The sequence below is a fragment of the Cornus florida genome, unplaced genomic scaffold (assembly GCF_030987335.1).
Source record: "Cornus florida cultivar Cherokee Brave unplaced genomic scaffold, ASM3098733v1 CherokeeBrave_3.0.0_Hap2_Chr01, whole genome shotgun sequence".
Lineage (NCBI taxonomy): Eukaryota > Viridiplantae > Streptophyta > Magnoliopsida > Cornales > Cornaceae > Cornus > Cornus florida.
This window is the reverse complement of record NW_026775571.1, coordinates 116,997,785-117,024,355: the sequence shown is the minus strand read 5'-3', so window position 1 is coordinate 117,024,355 and position 26,571 is coordinate 116,997,785. Positions and strand designations below refer to the sequence as shown.

The following is a 26,571-nucleotide window of genomic DNA, read 5'->3' as shown; positions in this document are numbered from 1 at the left end:
TTAAAAAATTAAACTACTAAATAAAATCTAATTAGAAAAAGATTGTATAAAATGAATCTTTGTTTTGCTTCTAGTGTCTTTTCTTTTAATTTTTAATGTCTCTTATTTTCAATTCAATGTATACTGTTTTGCTTCTAAAGTTGTTGTATAAGAAGAATCAAGAGAAAAATGTAAGTGCAAAGTTAAGATTTTTAATTTGGTTCCTGTTACCTTTTTTATTCCAAGTTACAATTTTAAAAAATAAAATATTCAGTCGGTTATTTATCTCTTGTGATTTTTTTCAATTAAATTTCACTTTTGATTTGAAGAAGAATTAGGAGAAAGAATAATTAAGAGATAATTGTAAACGCAAACTTAAGATTTTTAATTTGGTTTCTGCTACCTTTTCTATTCCATGCAATTAATTTGGTTCCATTCAATTTTCTACCAATTATAAATATTTCTATATAATTGTGGAGCAAAATCCTCCACCATGGTGATCCGATCAATTTCCTACCAATTATAAATATTTCTATATAATTGGTCAATTTCCTACTAATTATAAATATTTCTATATAATTGTAGAGTAAAATTATACACCAATCAAATAAGGTACCGTGATTGGTGTAGGATTTTACTCCACAAGTATATTAATATTAATAATTGGTAGGAAATTGATGGATCACCATAATTGGATAAGGATTTTGCTCCACAATTATATAAAAATATTTATATATTTCAACAAAAGTTAAGGATTTTTACTCTCTTGTGAATTTTTTCAATTCATTTTCTATGTTTTGATTTGATTTTTTTTTTTTTTTTTCAATAATTGATTAGTAACCTTTTCTCTATTATGAATTTGTTCAATTAACACATTTAATTTTTTTCAATTAACAAAATTTAATTTTTAATTTCTCTTATTTTGAATTAATTTATCTGTTTTGCTTCTAGAATTGTTGTTGTTTCGCTTCTAGGGTTTCAAAAGAGAATAATAAGTAAAAGTTGGTTCCTGTTAGACTGTTAACTGCGTTAATTTTTAATTTTTTCAATTATTTTTCTCTATTATGAGAATTTTTGTAATTAATTACCAACTTGATAACAAATTAATTTTTTTTTAGTAATTAGAAAATTTCTTTAAGTTTTAATTTATCTTATTTCTTTTCAATTCGATTTATGGTACCTTCTATTTGTTATGAATTTTTTGAATAATCCATTACCAACTTGACAACAAATTAATTTTTTTTAGTAAATTATTATTATTTTTTTATTTTTAATTGCTCTCATCTCTTTTGAATTTTAAATTTTTGCAACTACAATGAAGTTTTACCACACATATAGAAGTTATATTATTGTTTAGTTTAGTTTTTGGATCACAATTAATTGCTCTCATCTCTTTTTAATTTAATTTCCTTAATTGATTAGAACTTTGATAAATTTTTACAATTACAATTAAGTTTTTCCCACATATAGAAGTTATATTATTTGTTTAGTTTTGGACAATATGGCATTTGAGTTTTTATTTTTAACTCAAACATCACTTTTCGGCCCGCCCTTAAAAAGAGAAGAAATTTCCAATTATTATAACTTATAATGAGTCTAACTGTCTCGAATAATTTAATTTTTTATAATTAATTCAATAATTAATTGGATCTACAAATAGCAATTAAGAAAGAAGTTGGGCAGTTTTGAAAATAGAGGAAATAAGAAGGGTAAGAGATGAGGCATAACAATCAACTGTGCGTGGAGCAAAAGCAAGCGAATATGGATGAAAAAGTGGCAGACAAAAGTAGAGAGTGGATAAGAGCGTCACACACTCTCACATACTCAGGGTCATGTATTCATTTATTTTGATGCTATCATCGACATATATATATATATATATATATATATTAATTAATATAGTATATTTTAATATAGTTTGACGCCTCCGTAACACCACCTACTGTACACGTGGCATCGACAGAGACACCCTCTCAGTCCTTCGTCTTCTCCTTGAAGAAGAGTATAGAAGGACGCAGAACCTAAATTATCAAGAGAGAGAGAAGAAGGTAAAGTTTTAGAGAGAGAAAGTGTTGGGGGTTTGGGGAGGAGGATAGGGAGCGAGCGAGAGAGACGATCTATCGATGCTCTGTATTTGTTTCTGAGGAAAATTTTGTTTTGGAAGAGGAGATGTACGTAGCCTCCATGCGGAAGTCTTTCAAGGATTCTCTCAAAGTTCTTGAAGCCGATATTCAGCACGCCAATACACTGTAAGTGAAACAGTTTCTCTCTCTTTCTACGTTGTTTATATATGCCTATAAAAGATTTTTTGCTCGAGAGAGTTGTTTGTTTGTTTAATTTCTTCTTCAAATTGTGTTGAAATGGGAATAGAAATTTCAAGGGTTGAAATTCTAGTCGTCGTTCTGATATTCTTAGAATTAGTTTACTTAATTTTCTGATATAAGAGGGTTTGATTTCTCTCTGAAACTCTCTTTTAGGCTTCAATTTAAAATATCAGGGGCTTTGGTAAGTCTTTCTTTTTTTTTTTCTACCACCGAGGTTGTAATTTAATTTGATTTGGAATGAGGTCGTAAAATGTGGTATTTATAAGTTTGTTTATTCACTGGTTGTCTTCAAGATAAAGATGGTGTTTTTAATGTTGTTGATAGGCTTTCTGGTTAATGTCTCAATTATTATTATTACTAGTATTACTCTTTTAGGAGAAGAGAAAAGACGATGATGAGCTTAATTATCTATTTTGTGTCTATAGCGTGTGGTTGTGATTATTCTATTATTGCCTCCTTGCTGGATAATGTGTAAGGTGTGGTTGTTCTACTTCAGTTGTGGAAATGATTCTGGTGATTATGTTGCTCAAGCCACATTGAAGCATGTCTTTCTACTTTCTAAGGTCATTCCCTGAAATATTTGAAATGATTGTCTTGAAAGGGAGTTATAATTTTATTCATGATAAACTTTGTTCACCCGAGTTTAAATGGCCAACCTGTTCCATCTGATATTTTTCTTAAAATTTATTTGAAATCTTGAAGCACTAGGAGCCAAGGTTTTTTTAGTCGCTTGTGTGAAGTGGGGTGATATATACGTGTTGTAACAAGTCAGCAGAGACATTTCAAATTACTCAAATAAATTACTCAAATCAAGACGGCCCCCACATGTGGTTCATCATCAGCCAGCTTGGTTTGCAGTGGAAAGTCATTATATGGTCAGTGTAGCTACAAGGAATGTGTCTACTGGCCGTGGCCTGACCCGCTGGTTTGGATGCTAACAAATGAATATGCCATTTGAAGTTAATCGGTGGCCCGTGGCCCTAATCTGCATGTTACCCTTCAATGCACTGTCATGTTTTGTAGTTTTAGTTTCTTTTTGTAATGCCAGAGTCTAGACCAGTCCATTTGTAGACAACTGAAATTAAGGATGATTTTTGCATTCATTTAGAATTTCCAGTGTATTTGAAGAATCATAGAATATTGTACTGTGTAACTTTCGAGTAGTTGTTTCATCAACTCTCTGATTGACAAAAACCTGAAGTTGTTAAGAGATCCAGTTTTAGGGAGAAAGAGAATAGAGATGTTAAGTTTCTACACTCCTTCATGCTCTGATGCTCTATATGTGCTTTTTTATTCCTTTTTGGGTAGAGGAACTATTATCTATGGAATGAGGCATGGCTTTTCCTACATAAGCAGATAGTCTAGGCTTGTATAGTCTCTTTTGTTTTTACCAAAATTTGTCTCTAATCATTTTATTTTCTATAACTGACTTGATTAACTAGCTAAACTGGTCTATCTTTTCCATTAAAGTTTTGTGGAATTCTTATACTGCAATGTGTGGTGCAGGGCGTCTGATTTTTCTAGGGAATATGATGGTGCCTGCCTTCAGATGAGAATGTCATACAGTCCAGCTGCACACTTGTTCCTTTTTCTAGTTCAATGGACAGACTGCCACCTTGCTGGTGCCCTTGGACTGTTGAGAATCCTGATTTACAAGGTTGAAACTTGTTTGTACGGATGGATTTCTAGCTTTATGAAATGTTTGCCAATCATAAATTTTGCTGATTCTGCTGCCTCGTGCTATAGGTCTATGTTGATGGCAGCACAAGCATGTCTACCCATGAAAGAAAAGCAAGTATTAGAGAATTCTATGGTAAGTTTTTGCATATGAAATAATTTTGCTGCTGCCTTTTGTCTCCATTTTCCTTCTGATATATGAACTTTCTGCGGGCAGCGGTTATTTATCCCTCTTTACTGCAACTTCAAAGGGGAGTTACTGATACAGAAGATAAAAAACAGAAGGCAGTATGCATGGAAAGGTACAGAAGAAGAGATGAAGAAGAACACAAGCAATATTCAGATCTAGACCTTGAAAGAGAAGAAGAATGTGGAATCTGCATGGAGATGAACAGCAAGATTGTTTTGCCAAACTGTAACCACGCCATGTGCTTGAAATGCTACCGCGAGTGGTACTCTCTCTCCCTCCTCCCTCCCTCCCTCTTTCTTCTCTCCCTTCTTCCTTTCTTTTTGGATTACTATCACTGAGTAGATGTCATTCTGAACTGTTTTGTTTGTGTTCTTTTGTTTGTTCTTTCTTTTTGGATTACTATCCCTCCCTCTTTTCAAAGGGGAGGTGAGCGGGTCAAGCCCCACACGGGGCAATGTGGTGCGTGCGTGTGTTGCTACCTCCCAAAAAAAAAAAATTACCCTTTGATGAAGGCAGAGTATGAGTTTTTTTTTCCTTTCTTTCTTGTGAGGATAGCAATGGTCACACATTAAGATTGGTAGGGGATAGTATAAAATTATTTAAGCTTTATCCTTTGGCTTGCCAATCACCTTACAACCCTTATTTTAACAATTTGAGAAAATCTCGCTGTTGGTGTGTTGCATGTGCTAAAGAAAGGGTAACCCACAGATACTATTATTGCGCAAGCTGGTTGAGAATTTTCCTCTATTTGATTCAAGGGTAACACAATGATAAAGTTAATGTACTACACCTTGGAAGTTTTGTTATTTTTCCTGTAAAATTTAGAATTGGGACCACGTTGAGATTAAATCAATTGGTTTCTTTTAAAATTAATCAAAGTTTTTAATGATACTGTTGAGCAACCTAACTTGAACTATTAGAACTATCTGGAACCATAAAAAGATGAAACCAGAAATCTCAATACGGGAGGATACAATTCAAGATTGTAGAAAGAAAAAAGAATATGTTAGTGCATTGCAATAAAGGATCATTAATTTAGGTCTCTCTATGTACGTGTTTTCTATATTTACACTGCTTTTGCTCTATAATTGCTCTGTAGACTTGTATTTCTCGGAAACAAATTAATTAATTTATGTAATTGTTTTTGGAAGTAAGATTTCCTAATACAGTATGATATATGAAAATCCCTGTTTTCACATATTTACTACTGGTCTTTAAGTTAATTTACATTACATGGGGTAGATTTAGTTTCTTTATTAGAAGAAATGGTAATACAGCAGTTCCCTACGAGATGTTTGGGTACTGTTGTTTTATGTGATAATACTGTTTTTTATTTCTCAAGGGGTAAGACAGAGTCACAATGACCTGAGATGACATATGGAGTTTCGTGTGATTTACTTAAGAGAACTGGGAGACGGACCTTGATTATTGAGAGTTTATCTTCATTTGCTATAAATAGTTTTGGAGGACAACCAACTTTTCTTGTTCGAGTAGGTTCTATATGTTTGAGCAGACTACTAAATGTCTGTCATTTTCTGGTTAGCTTTCCTCTAGAGGAAAGGTACAGTACATGTTTGTTATTTATATATTTTCTATTTTCCCTCTACATGAATGCCGAATTATTCTCCTCCTCCTCAGTGACATCCTCTCGTTATTATTTTTAATCTAATTGAAAGTAGATTATAGATGATGTCGGATGTTGGGGAGAGAGCTTTTACATTTATCAGAGATAATTTATTGGCAAATTTTGATTGATTGGACTATGGTTGATTTGAAAAGGCTATAAAATGATTAAGCAAAGCCAACTGCTACTATGATGGACTCTGATGGCCCTATACTTTTTTCAAAGTCAACTATGTATGGTTGCATGGACTCATACAGATCTAAGTTTTTAAGCAGGGTTGATGTAGAGCTATGATAGTGGGGTTTCTCTCTTTTAAAATGGAGATTATTTTTGTCCTTTTTCTTTTTTTCCCCTTTCTGGGTATTAATTTGACAATCAGGGGCATTACGCGGCAGCCTCAAAGGAAGCACAAAGCCATTACATCATTTTTATATGTGAATCTAATATGGTTGGATGATGTTAACTTGTGGATTCTTGTTGAATTTGGTCTAAAAAATGATAATTGCTGAAATTGGATGATGTTTAAAACGAATTTCTTAGGTAATATTCGTATTAAATAAACAAGGAAATTTCTATTTGTTTTTGTTTGTTTGATCCACCATATTGGCTGATTGATCTTTTATGACTACCAAAAGGTGATGACAAAATATCCATGGTTGATTTTATGCCAGAGATGAGAGAATACTAGAAATCCGATGCTTTTTCCTCTTTAAGACTCGAGTTTCTGTTCCCCATGTCATGTACATTACTTCATGAAAGCATGCTGGTTGGATGGAACAAATTTTATGGTGATTGAACATGTGGTACTTGATGGTTTCTGTTCTGGAAGTCATTTGCTTTTATTTAGTCCATTAATCCTTCTAAATGTTCTTGGGGCTAAGATTGCGAAATTTATCAATTCATCTATATAATGGTATAAACGAGACTAAAAATTTGTTGCTATATACTGTTGCAGGAGAACAAGATCACAGTCATGCCCCTTTTGCCGTGACAGTCTGAAGAGAGTAAATTCTGGGGATCTTTGGGTATTCATGGACAGCAGGGATGTAGTTGACACGGCGACACTAACACGGGAGAATCTTAGAAGGCTTTTCATGTACATAGATAAGCTGCCTCTTATTGTTCCCGATACGCTTTTTGACACCTATGATTCTCATATAAGGTAGGCAGTTGGCTACGAACCTGACATCTAAAATGCAGCCTTCATATTAATATTTTGTATGTTCCTTTTATTTACATAAGGACCGACATTCATTCGGTCAATTTAGGTGAAAAAAAAAAATGCAGTGTTTTGTTCTGCTTTTTAATAGAACAACCCGGCCTGAGGTACTGTGGGCAGGGGGTTGAAGCTGAGATAGTCTAATTAGAAGGGGTCTATAAATTGTATTTAGTGAAACTGTAAATGCTTGTACAGCTTGAATAAAAGTTGGTTGGTGGTTTTCTTTTTCTTTCCCGTTCATGTAATGTACAAGTACAGATGACATTAATTTAGTTTTAACTCTGTTTGGACAAAGTTATATTCTACATCCAGATATATTCACAGTTCAAGACAGTTTCTATTAATTGGGCTTGCCCCCTTTGTTAGTTTGATGTAAATCGCGTATTTGGTGCAGCTTTTCTTTGCAGAAACACTGTATAATCTAAACATATTAGTGGTCGTGATTTTTTTCGATCAAATAGAGCGTGATCGTGAAGAGATTTGAGATTTGAGATTTGAATTTCAGGTATAGTTTCTGGTATGGATTTTCGGCCTAGAATAATCAAAAGCAGAGGAAAAAGTTTCCCTATTTCTAGTCCTCGTATTAACATTGTGCGTGGGGCTAGTACCCAATGACTCCAGCAGATGATTTGATTAATAAAGCAATGTATGCATAGTCATTTTATTTTGATGAAGGATTTTACATGCGGTGGCAAATAAAATAAATAGGTTGGAAAATTGAAGGGATATTCTTCTCTTTTTTGTTGGTTAAGGAAATGTGGTACAAATTACAGTTATAGTCATAAATTTGTATACAAATATTTTATTTATTTGTTTTTTTAAGCTCTCCTTTCTTATGGGCAAAAGTGTTCGAGGGAAATTCTCAAGACTTGATGGAGCAGCAGCAACTTTGTAACACACACAACATTGTTAGAGAATGAATACAGATAGCAGAGATAAAAATAATAATTGAAGCCACTCCATAGTCTGAACACACTCGTCAATCTGTCATCCGAGAAATTCTTTATTTTATTCGGAAATTCTTTATTTTATTTTATTTATGATGACAGGTGCCATTGCGCAATAGCAGTCATATCATCCAAACATGATGCATGTGAATCCACATGACCTGACCCTCCATTACAAACAACATTTCCATCTGTCTCAATACTCGTACAACTTGACCCTATTTAATTTTGGACGTGCTGTTCATTCGAACAAAGAAAGCACGTGCAAAGAGGGGAGCGGGGAGATTGAAATTTGAGTCTCGTCCCCCCATCCCAGCTGTAAAACCTACCACATCCGTGAGTGAACAGAGAGATCATGAACGTGGTCCCTTTATAACAAGGTGTCTACGTTTTAGCAATTTTGAATTTCTTTACCAACTATTTTCTACAAGCAGATAAGGAATGGGTATATAATTCAAATTCACAATAAATGAGAAGAAATTTTCAAAAATAGGATATACTCTATTCATAGTCTCCTATATTATACATTCGTATATATAGTGAGAGAGAAAGGGGGAGTGTAGACAGACAGGCGCGGAGGAAGAAGAAGAGCATAGGAGATGGGAGGGGAAGAGAGAGAGGGAGTGATGGCGACGGACTTCTTCTGGTCCTACACAGATGAGCCCCACGCTTCTCGTCGCCGACAGATCCTCTCTCGCTACCCTCAGATCAAACACCTCTTCGGCCCTGATCCCTGGGCTTTCCTCAAGGTACATCTATATATATATATATGTATGTATGTATGTTTAGTTATATTTGCTTGGATTGATGTCGTCCCTATTTGGGTTTTGAATCTGCAAAATGTGCGTGATTGACTATCTATCACCATAAAGTTTCCATCTTTATTTGGTCTGTTTCAATCTTAGTTTTCAAAACATTGTCTGTTTGTTATTTATCTGGGAATGGAATTGAGCAGTTACTTTGTTCATACAAATATAGGTAATCAATTTAATACCTTTTTGGTTAATCATTGACGGATTTCGTAATTTTTCCTATTGTGTGATGATGTTCATAACCTCTCTCTTCCATTCCACGAGAAGCTCCGTCTATGGCTTTTACTAAACTTTGAATCTGGTGCATCTATTTTGGTTTAAAATTGTTTAGGGGCCTGCAAACGATTTGCATCTAATATACACACTTTTTTTTTTTCCCTGCAAATGTATTCCTAAATCTCACTGTTATTCCTTCGTGTCTATTGAATGTATTATTTTCCGAAGGGTTAAGTTAGGAAATCTTGTTGAATTGAATGTACACATTGTGATTCCGCAAAATAAATCCATCATCCGGAAGGGGCTATTACAGCCATAGCATTACCATGAAAAAAGTGATTATTTTTTTCATTTCGAAATATAGTTATTTTTCAGATTTTGATTTACTTGATGCATAATTTGAGATATGGAGTGGCTTTTCCTGATACATAATATGCCTTGAGTATTTATTTTTTTCTTTTCTTTGCACTGGTAATGGTATTGTTCATAATCCAGTAATAACATTGATAATTATATCATTTGTTAGTTTGACCATGGATGTATTGCCATAGTAATATGCTTCTAATTACATTGAAGCACATTTGAAAGCTCGAGTGACTTACTACTAACTGAATGGCAAATTCTTGCTCTTCATTAAATAAAAAAAGTCAACTGTGATATTTTCGAGAAATATTCAATAAAATTGGGAGAATCTATTGGCTATGGGAAATTTGCATTGCGTGGGTGTTGATACAATGCCCATACTTATTTGAGAAAGATAAATTAAGTTTTTTGCGAGAATAGGATGAATTTTTTTTTTTTTGAAAGGGAGATTAGGATGAATATGTTGTTATCTATTATATGCTTTTATTGCCACTCTGATTTGGTTCATCTTTTGCTGAGATTTTATTTTATTTTTTAAAATAAATGTGCATTCAATGATTTTGCTAATTTTATATTGATTTTTCCCCTTAAGTTGGTAGAAAGAAAATTTTCCATTCCATTGTTGCATAAATATCGATGGCGGCTGGAAATGTGAGGTTTATGGGAAGTGATTACCTAAAGAACCAAAAAGTAAAAATAAATCCTTGACATGTAGTTATTATAATGAAACTTTGTTTTAACATATCGTTGAAAAATTTAAATCCACAAAAGCTTATTTCCTGGTGTATGTCCAACCTACATGGGGTGGTGGGAGAGAGAGATTATGCAAAGTGGCTCTCTCAAACTCGAATTCTTGTCCTTACGCTTGTCAGTCCAAGCTTTGTGGTTGCACAAAGCAATGATGAATGACCCTTAATATTTGAAGTTAAGAGTTTATGAAAAGATACAAGAACATGAATTTTTTTTTTTTTTGTTTTTTTTTTCTTTTTGGAGGATAAACTTCTTCGAAACTTTTTTTAGTTCCCAATGTTTGTCATGGTTGTTCATTGATTTAAAAATCATGAGCCTAATATACCATTATTGCCGTATAACATATTTGAACTCAAGTGATTATGTCTACTAGGTGTGATATTTTTTGTTGATATCCTCGTAACACTGGTGTTGCAGATTACTCTGGTTGTTTTGCTTCAGCTGTGGACTGCTACTTTCCTCCAAAATGCAGGCTGGCTGAAGATATTGACGGTGGCCTACTTCTTTGGCTCTTTTCTCAACCACAACCTCTTCTTAGCCATACATGAGCTCAGTCACAACCTCGCCTTCTCTACTCCAGTCTACAACCGTTGGCTAGGGATTTTTGCTAACCTCCCCATTGGTGTTCCCATGTCTGTGACCTTCCAAAAATACCACCTTGAGCATCATCGCTTCCAAGGAGTGGATGGTGTAGACATGGATATCCCGAGCCTCGCTGAAGCCCATGTTGTGACAAATGTCGTCACAAAAATCATATGGGTACTCTTGCAACTTTTCTTCTATGCTCTCAGGCCTCTGTTTCTGAAACCAAAACCCCCTGGCATATGGGAGTTCATCAATTTGGTCATTCAACTGGGCCTCGATGCTGCCATGGTTTATTTTTGGGGATGGAAATCTTTTGGCTATCTGATCCTTTCCACATTTGTTGGGGGTGGGATGCACCCAATGGCTGGTCATTTTATCTCCGAACATTATGTCTTTAAGACAGACCAAGAGACATATTCTTACTACGGTCCCTTAAATCTTATGACATGGAGCGTAGGTTACCACAATGAGCATCATGATTTTCCAAGGATTTCAGGAAGTAAGCTTCACAAGGTGAAGGAGATTGCACCAGAGTATTATGAGGATTTAGAGTCGTATAATTCTTGGAGCCAAGTAATTTACATGTATATTATGGAACGTACAGTTGGGCCCTATAGCCGGATGAAGAGAATGTTGTCCACAAAGGCCACCCAGAAATCTGAATAGGTATAATCATATTATTATTCTTTTCCCCTTTCCCTCTTCCTTCTAGTTTTAGTGAAGATACTGTGATATACCACTACCTATTTGTTTCTCAGTTGTCATTATTTGTAGAGTTCTTGAGAGGTGGTTTTATATGCTGTAGTTTTTAGACTAAGAAGTGAGTTGTTAATTCATTCGTTTCCATGATTTTTCTCATCTGATTTAAGTTGCTGGGACATGTGAAATGGAAAGATGTTCTTCTACCAATTTATGTCTCATCTTTTAAAACTCAGTTTCTCTTTCTCTATGCCTATTGTTTGACAATTCTGTTCTGCGCATCTTTACTTGCTTTTCTAAGAAAATGTGCTTTTGTGGATTAGAATGAAAACAAAAACATGTTTTACAGTTTTTCTTAATCTTTCGGATTTACACAAACATGAAAACACAATTCTCAAAATGGTAGATCAAGTTCCCTCTTCCTGTGCTTGGATTCAACTGTTTCATACTCAATCCTCTTTCCTCAAATTATTTTCAAAACTTTCCAAGGCTTCTTTTGCCTTGAGTTGAGTCACCCAACTGATTCAAAGTTCAAACTGTTAAACTGCATATCCAGATTTTTTCTTATGGCATTAAATATATGAACATTACTTTACCAGATTTTCTCATAAATGATTATTCTGAGGTCGGTCTCTCCAAACACCAGTTATATCTCTAATCTCCAGGATATATGCTGAGTAACGCATTGACATAGAACTACGAATTAGTAATAATAATGAAAAATCAACAAAAATACTATTTGATTCAATAATGGTCTTCTGGGCTTCATTCTTGGAGACGTTAACATTCAGAAGTTGTTCAGACAGGATGCTGCAGAAGTGGAAGCCTTGATGGAGTGAATTCATGGCTGGTTACCTCATCTTCTTGGATAGTTCTTAGAACCAGGGCGAACAAGATTGAAAATCCCTGCACCGACACGCGTATAGAAAAGCTTTATAGATTAGTTGAAAAGCAGCTATGCAGTCTCATAGCATGAACACGAGTACATGACACATGAACGTAGTACCTGTGCTACAAGAATCAACAACCCAATCCATACACAAACGTCGATGTTGGACTTCACAAAATCTTTGAAATTGTCAAACCTTCCTGATGGATCATCAGGCAAGTCCTAGAAAGCACCACAGTGAGTTATGATGGTAACGAAGTAATGACATTTGATGCGAAAATGAAGAGAGAAATTGGGAAGAAAGAGGAAAACTGTGAGGAATGCATGCCTTGTCCCAGTCAGAATTTATAAATACATCTGATACAATTGCAGTCTCGATTAGGAGAAGCGAGAAGATGATAAGCATGTACTGATGCTAAATTAAGGTCAGCCAAGATAAATGAAGTACACTCTTATTATGATCTCTTCTTTTTCACAGTTTTTCCAACACAACCAAACAATAGAAAACGAAATTCTCTATAATTTCATTTCCTTTCCTTTCTTCCTGATTTTGAGTCCCAGGTGATGCCTTAGAGAAAGAGGGAAAGGTGAAGCAAAAGCTCAATAGAAAGGATACACAAGAGAGGTAATATGCATTTGCAGTATCTGCAGCAAAATGACCAAGGCATGTACTTGCACACAAGCTGATGCCAATGCCAAGAAAAGCATGTATAAACCTGCATTGTTTCCCAGAAAAAAGAAAATAAAAATTCAATTACCTAGTACCAAAAGTGAGAGAACTTTAAAAAATATTCAACCAAAAAGACAATTTCTTTAAATATTCAACAAAAATAGCCTATGCTACTAATTTTGTTTAATGACAGCTTAAAAGTGGTAGTGTGTGTGTGTTTGTGTTTGTGCGTGTGTTAATGAAGTAGCACAAGTTGGAGAAAGAGCTTTTACCAGGGAAAAGTAGAATTGTGATGATCAACTGATGACCCCTCAGCATCTTTCTGCCAAACTTTAATCATACACAAACTATATAGAATCATTACAATCCCAAGGATTGCTATAATCGAATTCATTAGTTTTAAGGAAGACTGAATGCAACTTTTCATAACTCTCACCATCTCAAGATGCCAGTTTTACATTGATCAAAGCATGACTAGATATAATTATACAAGTAAGATTTCTTAACCATTTTCCATTTTTCTTTCAAGTTGTCTCCACAAATTGAATTATAAATAAAAACTTTAATGAGTGAGTGGAAGCAAAGGAAATTTCCGAGAAATTGTGTTTGTTTGTTTTTTTGTTGTTGGTTTAATTGTCAAGTCTGCAAATAGTGATGGGGGCACATTTTAGAAAGTAAAACAATGATAGCATCCCTTTGCTCACAAAACTGAAAAAAAAAATTACTAACATGACATGATCAAGGGTTTAGCCATATTGGATTCAAGGTTTGTTTATTGTTCAATTTTATTTTTGGGGTGTCGTATATAGTACAATGCTTTGGAATGGCCACTGACTATTAAAGCCTTTGTTTGAGCTGTGTGATTTATGCTTACAAGTTTGGGAAACATTTATATTATTCAGTTAACTAAATTCATATTACTCCATAAAACAACAAATGTTGCTGTGGTGTAGTGGTTATCACGTCAGTCTTACACACTGAAGGTCTCCAGTTCGATCCTGGGCAGCAACATTATTTCAAATTTTTTCTTTTTTTTTTTTTTTCCCCAAAACTTAATTTTACCTTTTAAAATTTCTAGTACTGTCAACATTCAATTTTCATTAGCAGAATAATTTAGCAAAAACAAAAACATTTCTAGTTTTTCTGAAATCATTTCCATCCCAAGAGGACCCACACTAGGTGAGAAGACATGATGAATTTTAACTTTATGGTATTATTACACTTGCTATAAAGTCGATGATGACAAGCCAAGGGATCAATTCAAACTCCTTTGGGAGGGACAAGAAATGACCTGACAACACAAAGGCCTTCTAACAAATTCTTCATTCAGCTCCAACCATTTGAGAAATTATTTCATTTACGATGGCCACACAAACTGAAGGCCACTGTGGCTGTGGGTATGCTCGCACTCCTTCAAAATTTCTAATCACCGTGCCAATCAGATCCATATGTCGGTCGCTTTTATTTTGTTGTTGCCTATTGGATTTGTACTAATGACATTCAGAGTTTGCTAATCATTCGAGAGTTCAAGATAGATTGATTCTTCTTACCAAAATAAATAAGTACTTCACAAACCAAACAATATCATACAGGCATCACACGAAGCTCATCATATGAGCTTAAACTGCGAGATTGTCTAAAATAATCCCCAGGGCTACATAATTCCTCTACTGCTGCTATAAAATGCGGACTGAATGAGGCTAATATGTTTGGTAGCCAATGGCACTGAATAAGAGAAGTAGTTGGACTACCTCTTCCAAAAGACACCCAAACACAGATGGGCGAATCACTTCATAATGATACCAAGATGCATTGTGAATTGTGAGCATTCAAGTAAAAGGATTCACTAGACTGACTTGGTCAAACCATAGAAACTTGCTAATGCATGTATAACATGTTTCATGTTCTTTTTCCAATTCTTTTGGTACTATTGACAAAATCTACGCTTTTTAGGTATCTAATTCCCATTCAAAAATATCCTCTCCAGAACTCAATTTCGATGCTATTACTTTTGGCGACGCAGAAATTCTCGCATATGCATGTGTATCTCTGCCTTCACTACCAAGCGCATCCTTTTTGAATCCTCCCATAAAACGCCGCCATATTCCCGAGCAAAGTCACAAGCAGCCTCAAAGACATCCTGCAAGATAAGGGAACAAATTCATAAGATAATAAGGAATTGACAAAATACACAATAAATAACATCATGGTAAAGATGTTTTTGATTGTTACCCTCGAAGGGAATTCATCATAAAGATGAGCTGGTGTCATCTCAACCCTGTTCAGATCTGATTCCCACAACCTTATCTGTCACAAGAAAAAAAAAAATAATAATACACACACACACACACACACACACACACATGCATGCATGTTCTTGAAACATTGCATGTGAGTCACTCGGAAATCGTTATCATTTGACAAAAGGATATAATCTATTCCAAGAACTTGATGACAGACCAACGAGCAGACAGAATTTACTTATGATGGAGACAACAAGTATCATAATTGAACCAAAAGAAGGAAGCAAAAGTATTCAGTTTAGTTAAACACATTTGAGAAACAATAAAGAAATTTTTTCAAAACCTGATCAGTGACATTTTCTGGTACAGAGGGTACTCTCTCTGCAACTCGGGGATGTGCATTCTGCTGAAGAAAAGAAATTATCTGCAAATCCACAATTCAAAATTTTGAAGAGGAAAATGACTTCTAGAGAAAAGAAACAAATAATTTTTCTTATTTTTCTTTTTCTTTTTCAGATTTAACTTCAGAATCAAAATACTCCATTGCAAGCTTCCAGAAAGGAGCAGCTGAGATGAATCGCCATATAGTCGTGGAATGGAATTGGAAAAAAAGCCGTGGGTGGCATTATGACTAGGGTGTCAGTTAGATTAGCAATCACCGAAAAAGGCAAATCATTACCAATGGCACACTTTGTAAGGCGAGAAGGAAGAAAGACAGTAGTACACACTTTTCCATGCAGCCCCTTCAAAGTCAATAGAGAACTTTTATTTGGATCTTTTTATTCTTATTTAGACAAACCAAATTTTGTGTAAAAAAGTAATCCGTTATATATGTTGGAAGATGTTATGTTTGGAGAATATCATTATAGGAGTGATTTAAGCCCTAAAATCACTTCACATAATATTGATACGAGTGAGTCATGGTAGTGATTTTAGGAATCGTTCCTATAAGCTATATCATAATTATCACTTGTTTGTATTCTCACACCTATTAAATAGAAGTAGTCATTGTATAAAAAGATTAAGAGAGAATATTACAATAATGATGTTAACCCTTTGGGTTCTTTGTGCCGTGGATGTAGGACCTAGTGGTTGAACCAGTAATATCTTTGTGTTTTTTCTTGTTTAATTTCTCTCTTCACTTAAATTTTATTATTTACATAATTATACAAAGCCTAATTTCTCTCTTCGCTCTTGTTACGACTGCCTAGTTACTGAAAAACCCTGTGGTAGTCGCTTGGTCTGTGCGACAGTGTAGGGAGGATCTCTACCTAGGTTCGGACCCCTATTTTGGGGTATTCCCTTTGCGTCTGAAATGCGCTAAGGGTTTGTTGGTGCTATTTGTGACTTGTTTGGGCTGCCGATGTGTTCTGTAGCATTGTTGTTCGCTTTCAAAATGTGTTCAGTACTATTTGTGACTTGATTGGGCTACTGGTGTGTTCAGTATCATTGTTCTTCGCCTTTGCCATGTCTCCAGCAGTTTTATTGTGGAAAAAAATCCGTTTCATGATTTGATATGCAACCTGGGAGCTATTTCCATACATGCTCCAACTTGAGGAAGAGTGTTGGAAGATGTTATGTTTGGAGAATATCATTATAAGAGTGATTTAAGCCCTTAAATCACTCCTTGATAGAATATTGATATGAGTGAATCATGAGATGATTTTGGGAATCTTTCCTATATCATATTTATCACATGTTCGTATTCTTAACTATAAATAGAGGTGATCATTGTACAGAAAGATTAAGAGAGAATATTATAACAATGATGTAAGCCCTTTGGCCTCTTTGTGTCGTGAATGTAGGCCCTAAAGGCTAAACCATGTAATACCTTTGTGTTCTTGTTTAATTTCTCTCTCCACTTATATTTATTATTCACAACAATATAACTCAAGAGAGAAAAATAAGGGATTCTTGGTGTTTGGCATGCTGTGTGCTTCTCTCTATTTTTCTTCCCCGGGATTTAGATTGTATTTCCTAATTTTTAGTTTGTATTTTTTTTTTTTTTTTTTTTTTTTTTTTTTTTTTTTTCATTTTTCATGTTATTTTAAGGATAAGAAAAGATACAATGATGGTGTTTTCACTAACCTCGAGCGCAAAATTGTGAGGATAGCCTCTCAATTCAATGGTTAAAAAGGCTTCATTCAATGACAGCACCCTCATGATAAATCTTCTTCAACTTGTATCATAAAGAAAAAAGAAAAAAAAAAAAAAAAAAAAACAGAAGTTAAAATCATAGTATTAGTTTGGAGCCCTCTAGAACTCTAATTGAAAATTTCCGGTCTCTTCAAACAAGAGAAGAAACCAAAATGAACTTTTGACCCCTCTAAAAACTTCATGCCACTAATTATAAGTTATAGCTCAATATTGATTAAACGGATTAGATGGACCGAACAGACTGATTTAGTTGTTTTTATGCTTAGAGAGAATAGCGCATACGCATACTACCTAGCGTAGTTAGTAAATTCAGCAAAGTTGATTCTAGAAATGTATATACACTCCATACTTCCTTATTATTTATATTTTTTTATATTATTGGAATGAATAGTAAAAAAATACAAATTGAAATGAAAATATACAAGGCATAAGAGAAGAAAGATAGTATATGTGGGCTCGGACTTTTAATGACGAATTTTTTTTTTATGCCAAAATTTTTAAGGTTTTTAAGCAAAAAAAAAAAAAAAAAAATATATATATATATATATATATATATATTTCCTACATTTACGACCACGTATTTTTCCACAGTATTTTACTATTATAGAGAGTACGCGTATAGTTAGTAAAATATGGTACATACTTTTTGTTTAAAAGTTTGTGACTAAAAAATCAATCACACGTATACTATTTTTCTCTTATATTTTCATTTCAATAATATAAAAGACTGAAATAATAAGGAAGGTGAGGGTGAAAAAGGTTAAGGAGCGATTGAGTGGAACAAACTAGAGGGAAAGTTGTGTATGTTTAACAAATAAAAAGCAAAGAATTCACACGTTGTTGGCAAATTTACTAACTAGACTACCTAGGCAGCAAAATTAAGAAACCCATGTCATAATTGTTGAGAGATAGACTTTATCAGGCGAATGAACTGTGAAGATACTTTAAGAAGTATAAGAAGATATTATGGACCAACTTGAAATTGATGTTTACCTGCTCTGCCATAATGCCATTTTCGAAAGCACTATACAAACTTTCCTTTGTTATAGCACCAACAATGAGGTTTGGAAGCTGATATTCTATCCTGCATTTTCACCATTATTCTGTTCAGAGATGAATGAGAAGTTATAAAACAATGTCTTTCTCAAGCCAAGCAAGCAAGTGACAATGTTTATTTGCAAGTATCTAATGATGAAGCATGATGAGAAGCATTGCTAAACAATTAAAGTAAATTCGAATGAATAAAAAATAAAAAAAGATTTCTATGAAATCGCGAATTTGGATAGTTTTAGCTCTTTACTAATATGTCCTGGAAGTTGGATCCTAATACTCTGAACAAGTAGGCCGAAAATCCTTTCTACCAAAAATTCTTAAAGTACAACTATTTCGGGTTGGTTACATGAATTCCGAACAATGTTAGTAGCTTTGTAGAAAAACAAGAAAGGTTCCAAAAAGTGCACTATAATTTTGCATAAATGTGGCATTCCTGCAAGGTCCGGAAATGTTTATAAGCAAACTTCTGGCTAAGAATGAAAAGAAAGTTTTACAGACTGGATATCTTTTTAATCATTTCAGAGTGGATTTCTTCTATAAGTTTCCTCAATAGCATTACTCATTCCGTATCATTTATGAAAGTTTCCATCAAAATGGATAAAATAATTTATAGCAATCAATATAAAATATATCATGACTTTTGAACACTCCTATTAACAGGCAAAGTACTATTGCAATAGCTATACATTTTTCATGATGGAAGATAACTTTTACTTAAAGCACACAAACTATCTATCAAACAAATTGGTGCAATACCTGGAGAAGAGGCGCAAGATCTCACAATGTAATTTGGATGTTGAATAGGCATACAACCTAAAGTTTGTTTCCACAACGACAAATCCCTGAAGGGGGATGGGGGGCAGAAAAAGAAAAGGTCAGTAGTTTTGCCACTAGACTCCATATGTTTCTTTTTATTTTTCTTTTATATCTTTTCAAATGCATTACGAAATATAAAATCATATCCATTTAAAGTCACCAGTCACCACTGGAGGTTAAGAAAAGATGGGTTGTCCATGTACAATGATGGCCAAAGACTGCACCGGTTAAGAAAATGGACATGGTCCTTAAGCAAAAACAAATAATTCCGACTAATAGACATGATTCATTCGATGACATTCTTCAGAGCTGTTGTTTTTTTTTTTTTTTGGATAAGTCAGAGCTGTTAGAAAACATATTAACATGTCAAATGGTTATGCAATAGAAAATTTTGGCTAAAACATCTCCCTGCTGTAAGAAATTATGTTGCCTCCTGCACCACTACATGTGCCCCACAAATAAGGCAGATTAATTCTTATGTCCCACTTTGGCATCACCATACTGACCATGGCAAAATAGACAGAAAACCAAGAGAGATAATCTGAACCAAACAAACGCAAATCACTCAATTTCTTATTCCAGAGAGATGAAATTTCCTTGCAAAAAGCAGAACACTTTGTCTGGAAAGACATCTCTGAGCTGTTAAAATATACCTCCCCCCCCCACCCCAACACCTGATAAGAACAACACTGGTGATTGTGGGGAGGACAGCAGACAAGAAGAATATAGAAGGGAAATCTGTCTCAAGATTGAGACATCAACTGGGGATTTAGGGTGGGCGCGGGAGGGGGGGGGGGGGGGGTGGGGGGGTGGTGGGGTTGTGGGGGGTGGGGGTGGTTAGTAGGTTAGTATACAGCAGAAGAGAAGAATATAGATGCCAACAAGAATCCAGCGACAAATCCAACAAAACTGTTAAGATGAATATAAATCCCTCTAACAAACCATAGTGAAAGCTCCTCTTCTTGCTTGCACATCAACAAGTATACCTCCAAAATGCTAAACCACTAAACAAAAATAAGTTCAACTAAATGCTAAGTATACCAAAAAAACCATCTTTCCAACACAAAACTTAACGACCTTATATCATAAAGATGAGCTGGTGTCATCTCAACCCTATTTTTATATCTCATTCTAATGGCAATAATGTAATCAACCATAGAGAACAAACTTTTTGGCCATATGATACGCTATGAAGTGTATTTTTTAATTTACTCTACCAATCTACCATCCTAACATATAATTTGGTATTTTAGTGAATTAATATTTAAAATTACAAGAGGAACTTTTCAAATTTTTAATGTACTCTACCAATCTACCATCCTAACATGTAATTTGGTATTTTAGTGAATTAACGTTTAAAATTACAAGAATAACTTTTCAATATTTTAATGGACATCCAGTTCATTTTTCAAAACTTGTTTCATCAGAACTTTTATACTGTTTTCACACATTACAGTTCATCAGCAGCTACCAAGGTACATCACAGAAACCAAGCTATGCTGCAGCCTTCAGTATTCTGAGCAATACTGAAGCTTAAAGTAGGGCCATGAACACATTAGTTAGTTAATAATGTATCTGACCTAGTTGATAAACAATGACTTCTATCAAGCAGTAAGTTTGCCAAAATAAAAACTGATTAACCATATAAGGGGCGATTTAAGTTCTTTGAATCTCTTTCAAGTGCAAGTACTTCCAAGAAAAACAGAAAAATCAAGAATATTAACATAATCAAATCCATTGTAGTTTCATGATAAGTTAAATCCCAAGAGATACCTGTTTCCTTGACGAGGAATCCGATAGGCTGATTGAGAGATTGGTAACTAATTTTGTGGGGATGAACCAACTCTCTTTCCTACCCTGGACAAGTACAAATTTAAAGGAATAGTAGTAAAGAAACACTTCACGTGTGAAAGGCAAAATAATGAAACATTACAGGCCTGCTTGGTTCTGTTCTTTAAAAACAGTTCCCAAGAACTCAGAAAACAGAAAACTGTTTTTAGAGAACTATAAAAGGCAGTTCTCTGCTTTCTGAGAACTGTTCAGTTATTTTTAGAACAGTTATCTATTTTCAGAGAACTGAAATCAGAAAACTGTAAAAAAACCTGCTTGGTTGATTTCTGAAAAGTGGTTTATGAAAGCTCAGTTAAAAAAAGAGCTCTTTAAAGATAATTGTCTTTATAGTTCTCTACAGTGTTCCATTTTTCTGAGTTCTTGAAAACTGCTTCTAGAAAACTAAACCAAGCAGGTCCTACATAATTAAAATAGTAGACGCTTTACCTGCTGGAGCTTGACTAGTCCCAGGTCTGCAAGGTCCTTGATTGCATTTCGCTGAAAATCAGTCAAAGTGTTCATATTGTATGCCTACACATGAAAACCCAGCACCAGAACCATTTTTCAGAAACTGCCTTGCAAAAAAAAGTTTTATACCTCGAGAAAGTCAAACACTGTGTCGCAAAATTATATTCATCAAATGGATGCTTAATTTTCAGGAGGTTATTATGAGCCAACAAAGTACAACAGCATCTAGCACACAGTTTTACAACAAATAAAATACTTCACAAGCGCTTTTAACAAGGCAATTGATACCAATAATGAATAAACAATGTGAATCTAATACCTCCCCAGTGACATGGAAACTAAGCTCCAGCAGGAATGATATCAAATCTGCTGACTCGACACCTCGCTCCTACACCAAAATGAGAAATACAAAATAGATAGTGAATATCATAATTAAAGCACTAACTAGAGAAACGTACCTACAAAATGAAACCATATTGCTGACAAATATTAAGCTGCTAATTTACCTCCCCTTGGATAGAAACAACAGATGCAGTTGGGGAAAAAAATATTGATTCAATGATAAGGGATAAAAGGAAATAATATCATTGACAAGTAGCAAGCTGCTAATTCTTTTGTTTTGCTTTGGATAGAAACAACAGAATGCATTGCACATTTTTTGGACTTCCAGAATACACACCTCAGCATTGGTGATATATTCCCTGATGATGTACCAAAGCTGTGCATTTGTATCCATCAGCTGTTATTGAGAAAGATCAGTACAGTTTCTAGTAGGACATTTCATAACAACTGCAATCAGGACACAGTTAAGGTAATTCATACCAAGAACTGAAAACCACTCTCAGTTAATCGTGGGGTCTCTTTGTCTCTGCAGAAAAGGCACAAATACAAACATAAAACTATACATGTGATACTATATCCTCTTTCTCTAGAGTACACAAATAAAAAGTGAGGCTTGGAAAATTTGCAAGAAAGATGTGATAAACATATTGAGAGTAAAAACACCTTTGACTCAAAAGGCCTCGCTGGAAAACTTTCATCATAGAAGAGCTGAAATTTGTCGTCCTTTCAGCTAGGGTGGAATTTATAAGGTGCAGCAAGAAACACTGGTTCATCAAAATTGCAAGTCATTAAAGAGACCAAAACATCATAAACTGAAAATGACCAGTTGTATAAACCAAGTACACCTTGTCATTGTAGACATATTGTCATGACAAGTAGGAACTAGCCAACCTATCCTTGAATACTCATCCACAAATGAGACACGGAATAGAAAAGTATAGATAGAGTTCACAACACCTCCCATTGTTCAATTGCGTAAGCCTCTAGATCCTCCAAACTAGGGAGCCTCACTGTGATATTTGAAGGCATCGATTCCCTTGGCAAAACTCCACTGCAGCATCCAATTCAAAGGTCATCCATGTATTCATTCAAGTAAAACACCACCTATGAGGGTAAGACATCTTTAAAACTATAATAAGTCAAACATATGCTGAGCAGGATAATGATTTCAGGTTTATTCAAGTCAAAGATAAAATGTAGACAGAAGAACACACACAAAAGCTTACATGTGGGAACTTGGCTCAAGTATACTGCAAGTCACATCTCACTAACTCGAGTGGTTGATATACATTAACAATGAACTCAAGGAAATAAATACAGTAAAAAGGAAAAAAGGATATTCAATATAAAGTTACAGCCAACTGTGTAAAAATAAAAAGAAAAAGCAAACCACTTAATCAAAAAAAAAGAAAAAAAAAAAAAAGAGTGTAATAAAAGGGAGTAAGAATGAACAAACACATCAAAAGCATATAGCAGTTATTATATAAAAATAAAAAATAAAAACCACACATGTATCTCAAGCTTACCCATGTACCAATTGCTTCTGGAGGTTAGCCTGAAATGTTGGATTTAGTCTGTAAGTGGTTTCTTTTTTCCTGCCAGTAAAATAAGAACTTCAGCTAATAGGTAGGCAAAACAATACAGGGTCAAATTCAAATAGTAAAAAATAATAATGTTATTACAAGATTCAAACTTTCAAAGCATCCATTCTATGCTATTAATGCCATGTTTGGTTAGGGGAGGAAAAGGAGAGCATACATGTTATCTCTGGTTTGGTAGACGGAAAAGTTTAATGGATAAGAAGAAAAATGAAGTTTTATGCTTCAGTTCAAAAACGAATGAATAAGAAGAGGGCACAGTTTTAACCTTCCACGTGAACATTTTTAGTAACTATTCAAGAGCATGGTCATACCGTGCAATACACTCTCCATTTCATGTTTATTTCCTTTATGCTCAATCAGATTAAAAAATAATGTTCCATCTTGCTTCAACATCATCTTTTTCATTTCTCTCTTTTTTTTTTTTGGGTACCAAATCATCATCATCTTAAATTGGGTCGGCCACATACATATATTTTTCTCTATTCTTTTCTCTTACTAAGTCACCTCACTCCGTATATTTAGTTTTTTTAAATGATTTCTAATAATTTCATCCCATGATAATTTTGGTCACCCTCTTTGCCTCTCACCTTCTATGCAAACTAATCTACCTATTGTACTGGCGCATCTATAGGTCTTCAGTGTATGTGTCCATACCATCTAATGTGTAAAAACCCAAATATACACACACACACACACATATAGATAGAGAGAGAGAGAGAGAGAGAGAGAGAGAGAGAGAGAGATAATCAAACAGGCAAGTAGAACTCTACTTTATTTGAATTCCTATTGCTCATAATGCATGCATACACATATATTCTATGTAATCATGTTTCCATCCAAATTATAGCAATACATATCATAAGTAGCAAGTATTTGAACTCATCGTTGTATAGGTGTATTATCCTGGGTTTTTACATAATGGTTGGTAGTTCATAGAAAATGTGTCATTTGATAAGCAAGAGTGTACAGACCGCCTACCAAAATTTAAGACTACCACAAAAACAAGCAAGGATGCTGTGCATACCTGTCAACAGTTTCAGCCAATACTCTCAATTGAATCAATCTATCAATGGCTACTTTATGCTTTGAGAATCCGTCTGCAAGCACCCACTCTTCCATTGAATTGGCTGTTACTGGTACATCTATGTACAGTAATTGCAAAACATACTTTTTGGCTAATGGTGGCAAAGACCTAAGCACGAGAAACCCACAAATTAAAGTATAATTGCCAATCTTGAGTAATGAATCATTAATTACTTAAATATCCTACTTTGTTCATTAAACTCTAGAGGAATTCTTAATTGCAGCCCACCAAGATTAGAACATAATGAATACTGTAAAAAAAGTTTGATATCATACTGTCAATGATGTTTATTACAATTTAAGCAAGCACATGAGGTAAGTTTTATTTCTCGATTCCTTTGCTTGTTATAGTAACACAAGCAATTTCAAACTACACCATTACTCATATAGTACCCAAAATAACGAAAATTCCAGTCAACTTATCCAAAAACAACTATATGAAAATTCAGCTTTTGTTTCTTTTCCTCCACTTTCCCAGCAACCAAACCCGATCAAAATAATGTTCAAACCATCACATTCTCATGCTAGACATTCAAAAAATAGCGATAATATGATCATTCAGTAACTTACAAAAGGCTGCATCGACAAACGAGAGAGAGAGAGAGGAAACCTGAGAATAGCTTCGCAAATAAAGGCGTTCTTGTATAGGTTGTCGAGCTTCATCGCAGGCAGTGAGGCGACCATGTCCATGAAGTTCTTCGCGATGATCTTGACTTGAGGCATCCTGTAAATTAGGGTTTTGTTTCGAAGATCAAAGCGTAAACTGAATGGAGAGAGGTCTCTACTCCAATCAATTTGAGAATTAGAATTCTATAAATGCGTGTGTTGAGGAAGTAACAATCAATAAAATGATTTGCAAGTAATTGTGATTTTGAATTGTTGATATTAATGTAAAATTCGCTGCTTTTCTCAATTCAGGTAGATTCACTCGAGTCTATATTTCGGCACACACACACACAACTGTATGTATATGTGTATTCATTAGGCTTCTATTTGACAGAGATGACAAAATGGAAATGGGACTCACAGGAGAGAAGAAAATTCGGGCGCTGCCAGGCCCATATCTGCTATTGGTGATGGGCCCAACCTAGCCCTAATTGTCCTATAGGCCCATGTATTACTTTCTAGTTCCCATCCCTAACTGAAAACGGACACCCCTTTGGGTTTCCAGATTGGACTCCGGACAGGCCCAGCGAACGTAACATTTAACACTGAGAGAGAAGGTTTGTTTGGTTCAATTTTCTAGACAATTTTTAAATTATTATAAAAAAATATATCATTTGAAAATATATTTTTAAACTCAATTTTCGATCACGTATTAATTATCAATGTGCTCCCTTTCAAAAAGATTATCACCGGCGATTACATCAAATTTCCTCCAAAACAAACACTATCCTTTTCATTTTAATTTTCTTAAGTACTCTTCTCATTTGTTGTTAATTAACCCCCCCCCCCCCCCCCCCCCCCTCTTAAGATTACCTTGTGAATTTTTAAAACAATTATTATATATGAATTACTTTTAACCATACTGGATTTTATTTCATGGTTTTAAATGAAAGTCCTGTAATTCTGGACGAGAGGAGCCTGTGGATGATTATGATTGTGTGCATTCATATTAAAGGTCAAGAGCCATAATTACAAAACAGGGAGAGCTAAAAATGATTAAACTCATGATAGCTTAGTGTGTTATCCATATTCTAAATACAAATTTTTTATGCATCATGCATTCAATTAAACCTAATAATTCATAATCTTCTAACACATTTATATTTTCAAACTCTAACGTGTTTTCACAATAAAAAAATTTACTAAAAGTATGTTTCATACAAGTATTAAAACAAACACTTGCAAGAATGCAAGATATATATATTCTTTATCAATAAATTCACATTAGAAAGTAAGACATATGTGTTCCACCCTGACTAGTTATTAATCTATTATATAGTAAATTGCCCAATTTAACAAGAAACCATCAAGTCATCAACAATTTATTTATTTATTTATTATTATTATTATTTTTAACAAAAAAAAAAA

General features: G+C 34.3%; 4 protein-coding genes and 1 non-coding gene across 6 annotated transcripts; 3 read left to right on the top strand and 2 right to left on the bottom strand.

Moving 5' to 3' along the window:
• Positions 1-1,889: 1,889 nt before the first annotated feature.
• On the top strand, positions 1,890-7,242 carry LOC132316580 (E3 ubiquitin-protein ligase AIRP2-like). The gene is made up of 5 exons (XM_059815056.1): positions 1,890-2,228; positions 3,810-3,960; positions 4,050-4,116; positions 4,198-4,432; positions 6,750-7,242. The coding sequence occupies exons 1-5, from the start codon at positions 2,149-2,151 to the stop codon at positions 6,958-6,960; spliced, it is 744 nt and encodes a 247-aa protein (XP_059671039.1). The 5' UTR covers positions 1,890-2,148; the 3' UTR covers positions 6,961-7,242.
• A 964-nt stretch (positions 7,243-8,206) lies between these two features.
• On the top strand, positions 8,207-11,595 carry LOC132316574 (sphingolipid delta(4)-desaturase DES1-like). The gene is made up of 3 exons (XM_059815051.1): positions 8,207-8,321; positions 8,392-8,709; positions 10,519-11,595. Exons 2-3 carry the CDS (start codon positions 8,560-8,562, stop codon positions 11,350-11,352), a joined length of 984 nt encoding a protein of 327 aa, XP_059671034.1. The 5' UTR covers positions 8,207-8,321; positions 8,392-8,559; the 3' UTR covers positions 11,353-11,595.
• A 95-nt stretch (positions 11,596-11,690) lies between these two features.
• On the bottom strand, positions 11,691-13,460 carry LOC132316588 (tetraspanin-19-like). Its single transcript, XM_059815063.1, has 5 exons — positions 13,217-13,460; positions 12,891-12,990; positions 12,603-12,683; positions 12,392-12,496; positions 11,691-12,291 (listed from the first exon to the last, which is right to left on the bottom strand). The coding sequence occupies exons 1-5, from the start codon at positions 13,381-13,383 to the stop codon at positions 12,184-12,186; spliced, it is 561 nt and encodes a 186-aa protein (XP_059671046.1). The 5' UTR covers positions 13,384-13,460; the 3' UTR covers positions 11,691-12,183.
• A 422-nt stretch (positions 13,461-13,882) lies between these two features.
• On the top strand, positions 13,883-13,955 carry TRNAV-UAC (transfer RNA valine (anticodon UAC)). Its single transcript has one exon. It is a non-coding gene; the product is annotated as a tRNA-Val (tRNA).
• LOC132316561 (general transcription and DNA repair factor IIH subunit TFB2) lies at positions 13,891-25,504 on the bottom strand. 2 transcript variants are annotated; one of them, XM_059815041.1, is made up of 15 exons: positions 25,148-25,503; positions 24,479-24,646; positions 23,380-23,448; positions 22,811-22,904; positions 22,517-22,617; positions 22,334-22,379; positions 22,191-22,250; positions 21,831-21,899; positions 21,491-21,574; positions 20,987-21,070; positions 19,154-19,239; positions 18,338-18,428; positions 15,531-15,611; positions 15,177-15,251; positions 13,891-15,084 (listed from the first exon to the last, which is right to left on the bottom strand). In XM_059815041.1, the coding sequence occupies exons 1-15, from the start codon at positions 25,258-25,260 to the stop codon at positions 14,950-14,952; spliced, it is 1,356 nt and encodes a 451-aa protein (XP_059671024.1). In that variant the 5' UTR covers positions 25,261-25,503; the 3' UTR covers positions 13,891-14,949. The 2 variants fall into 2 exon arrangements, 1 of the variants encoding a protein (XP_059671024.1); XR_009483931.1 differs by lacking the exon at positions 13,891-15,084 and adding an exon at positions 17,276-17,366 and having other exon boundaries at positions 15,233-15,251; positions 25,148-25,504.
• Between the last annotated feature and the right edge of the window lie 1,067 nt (positions 25,505-26,571).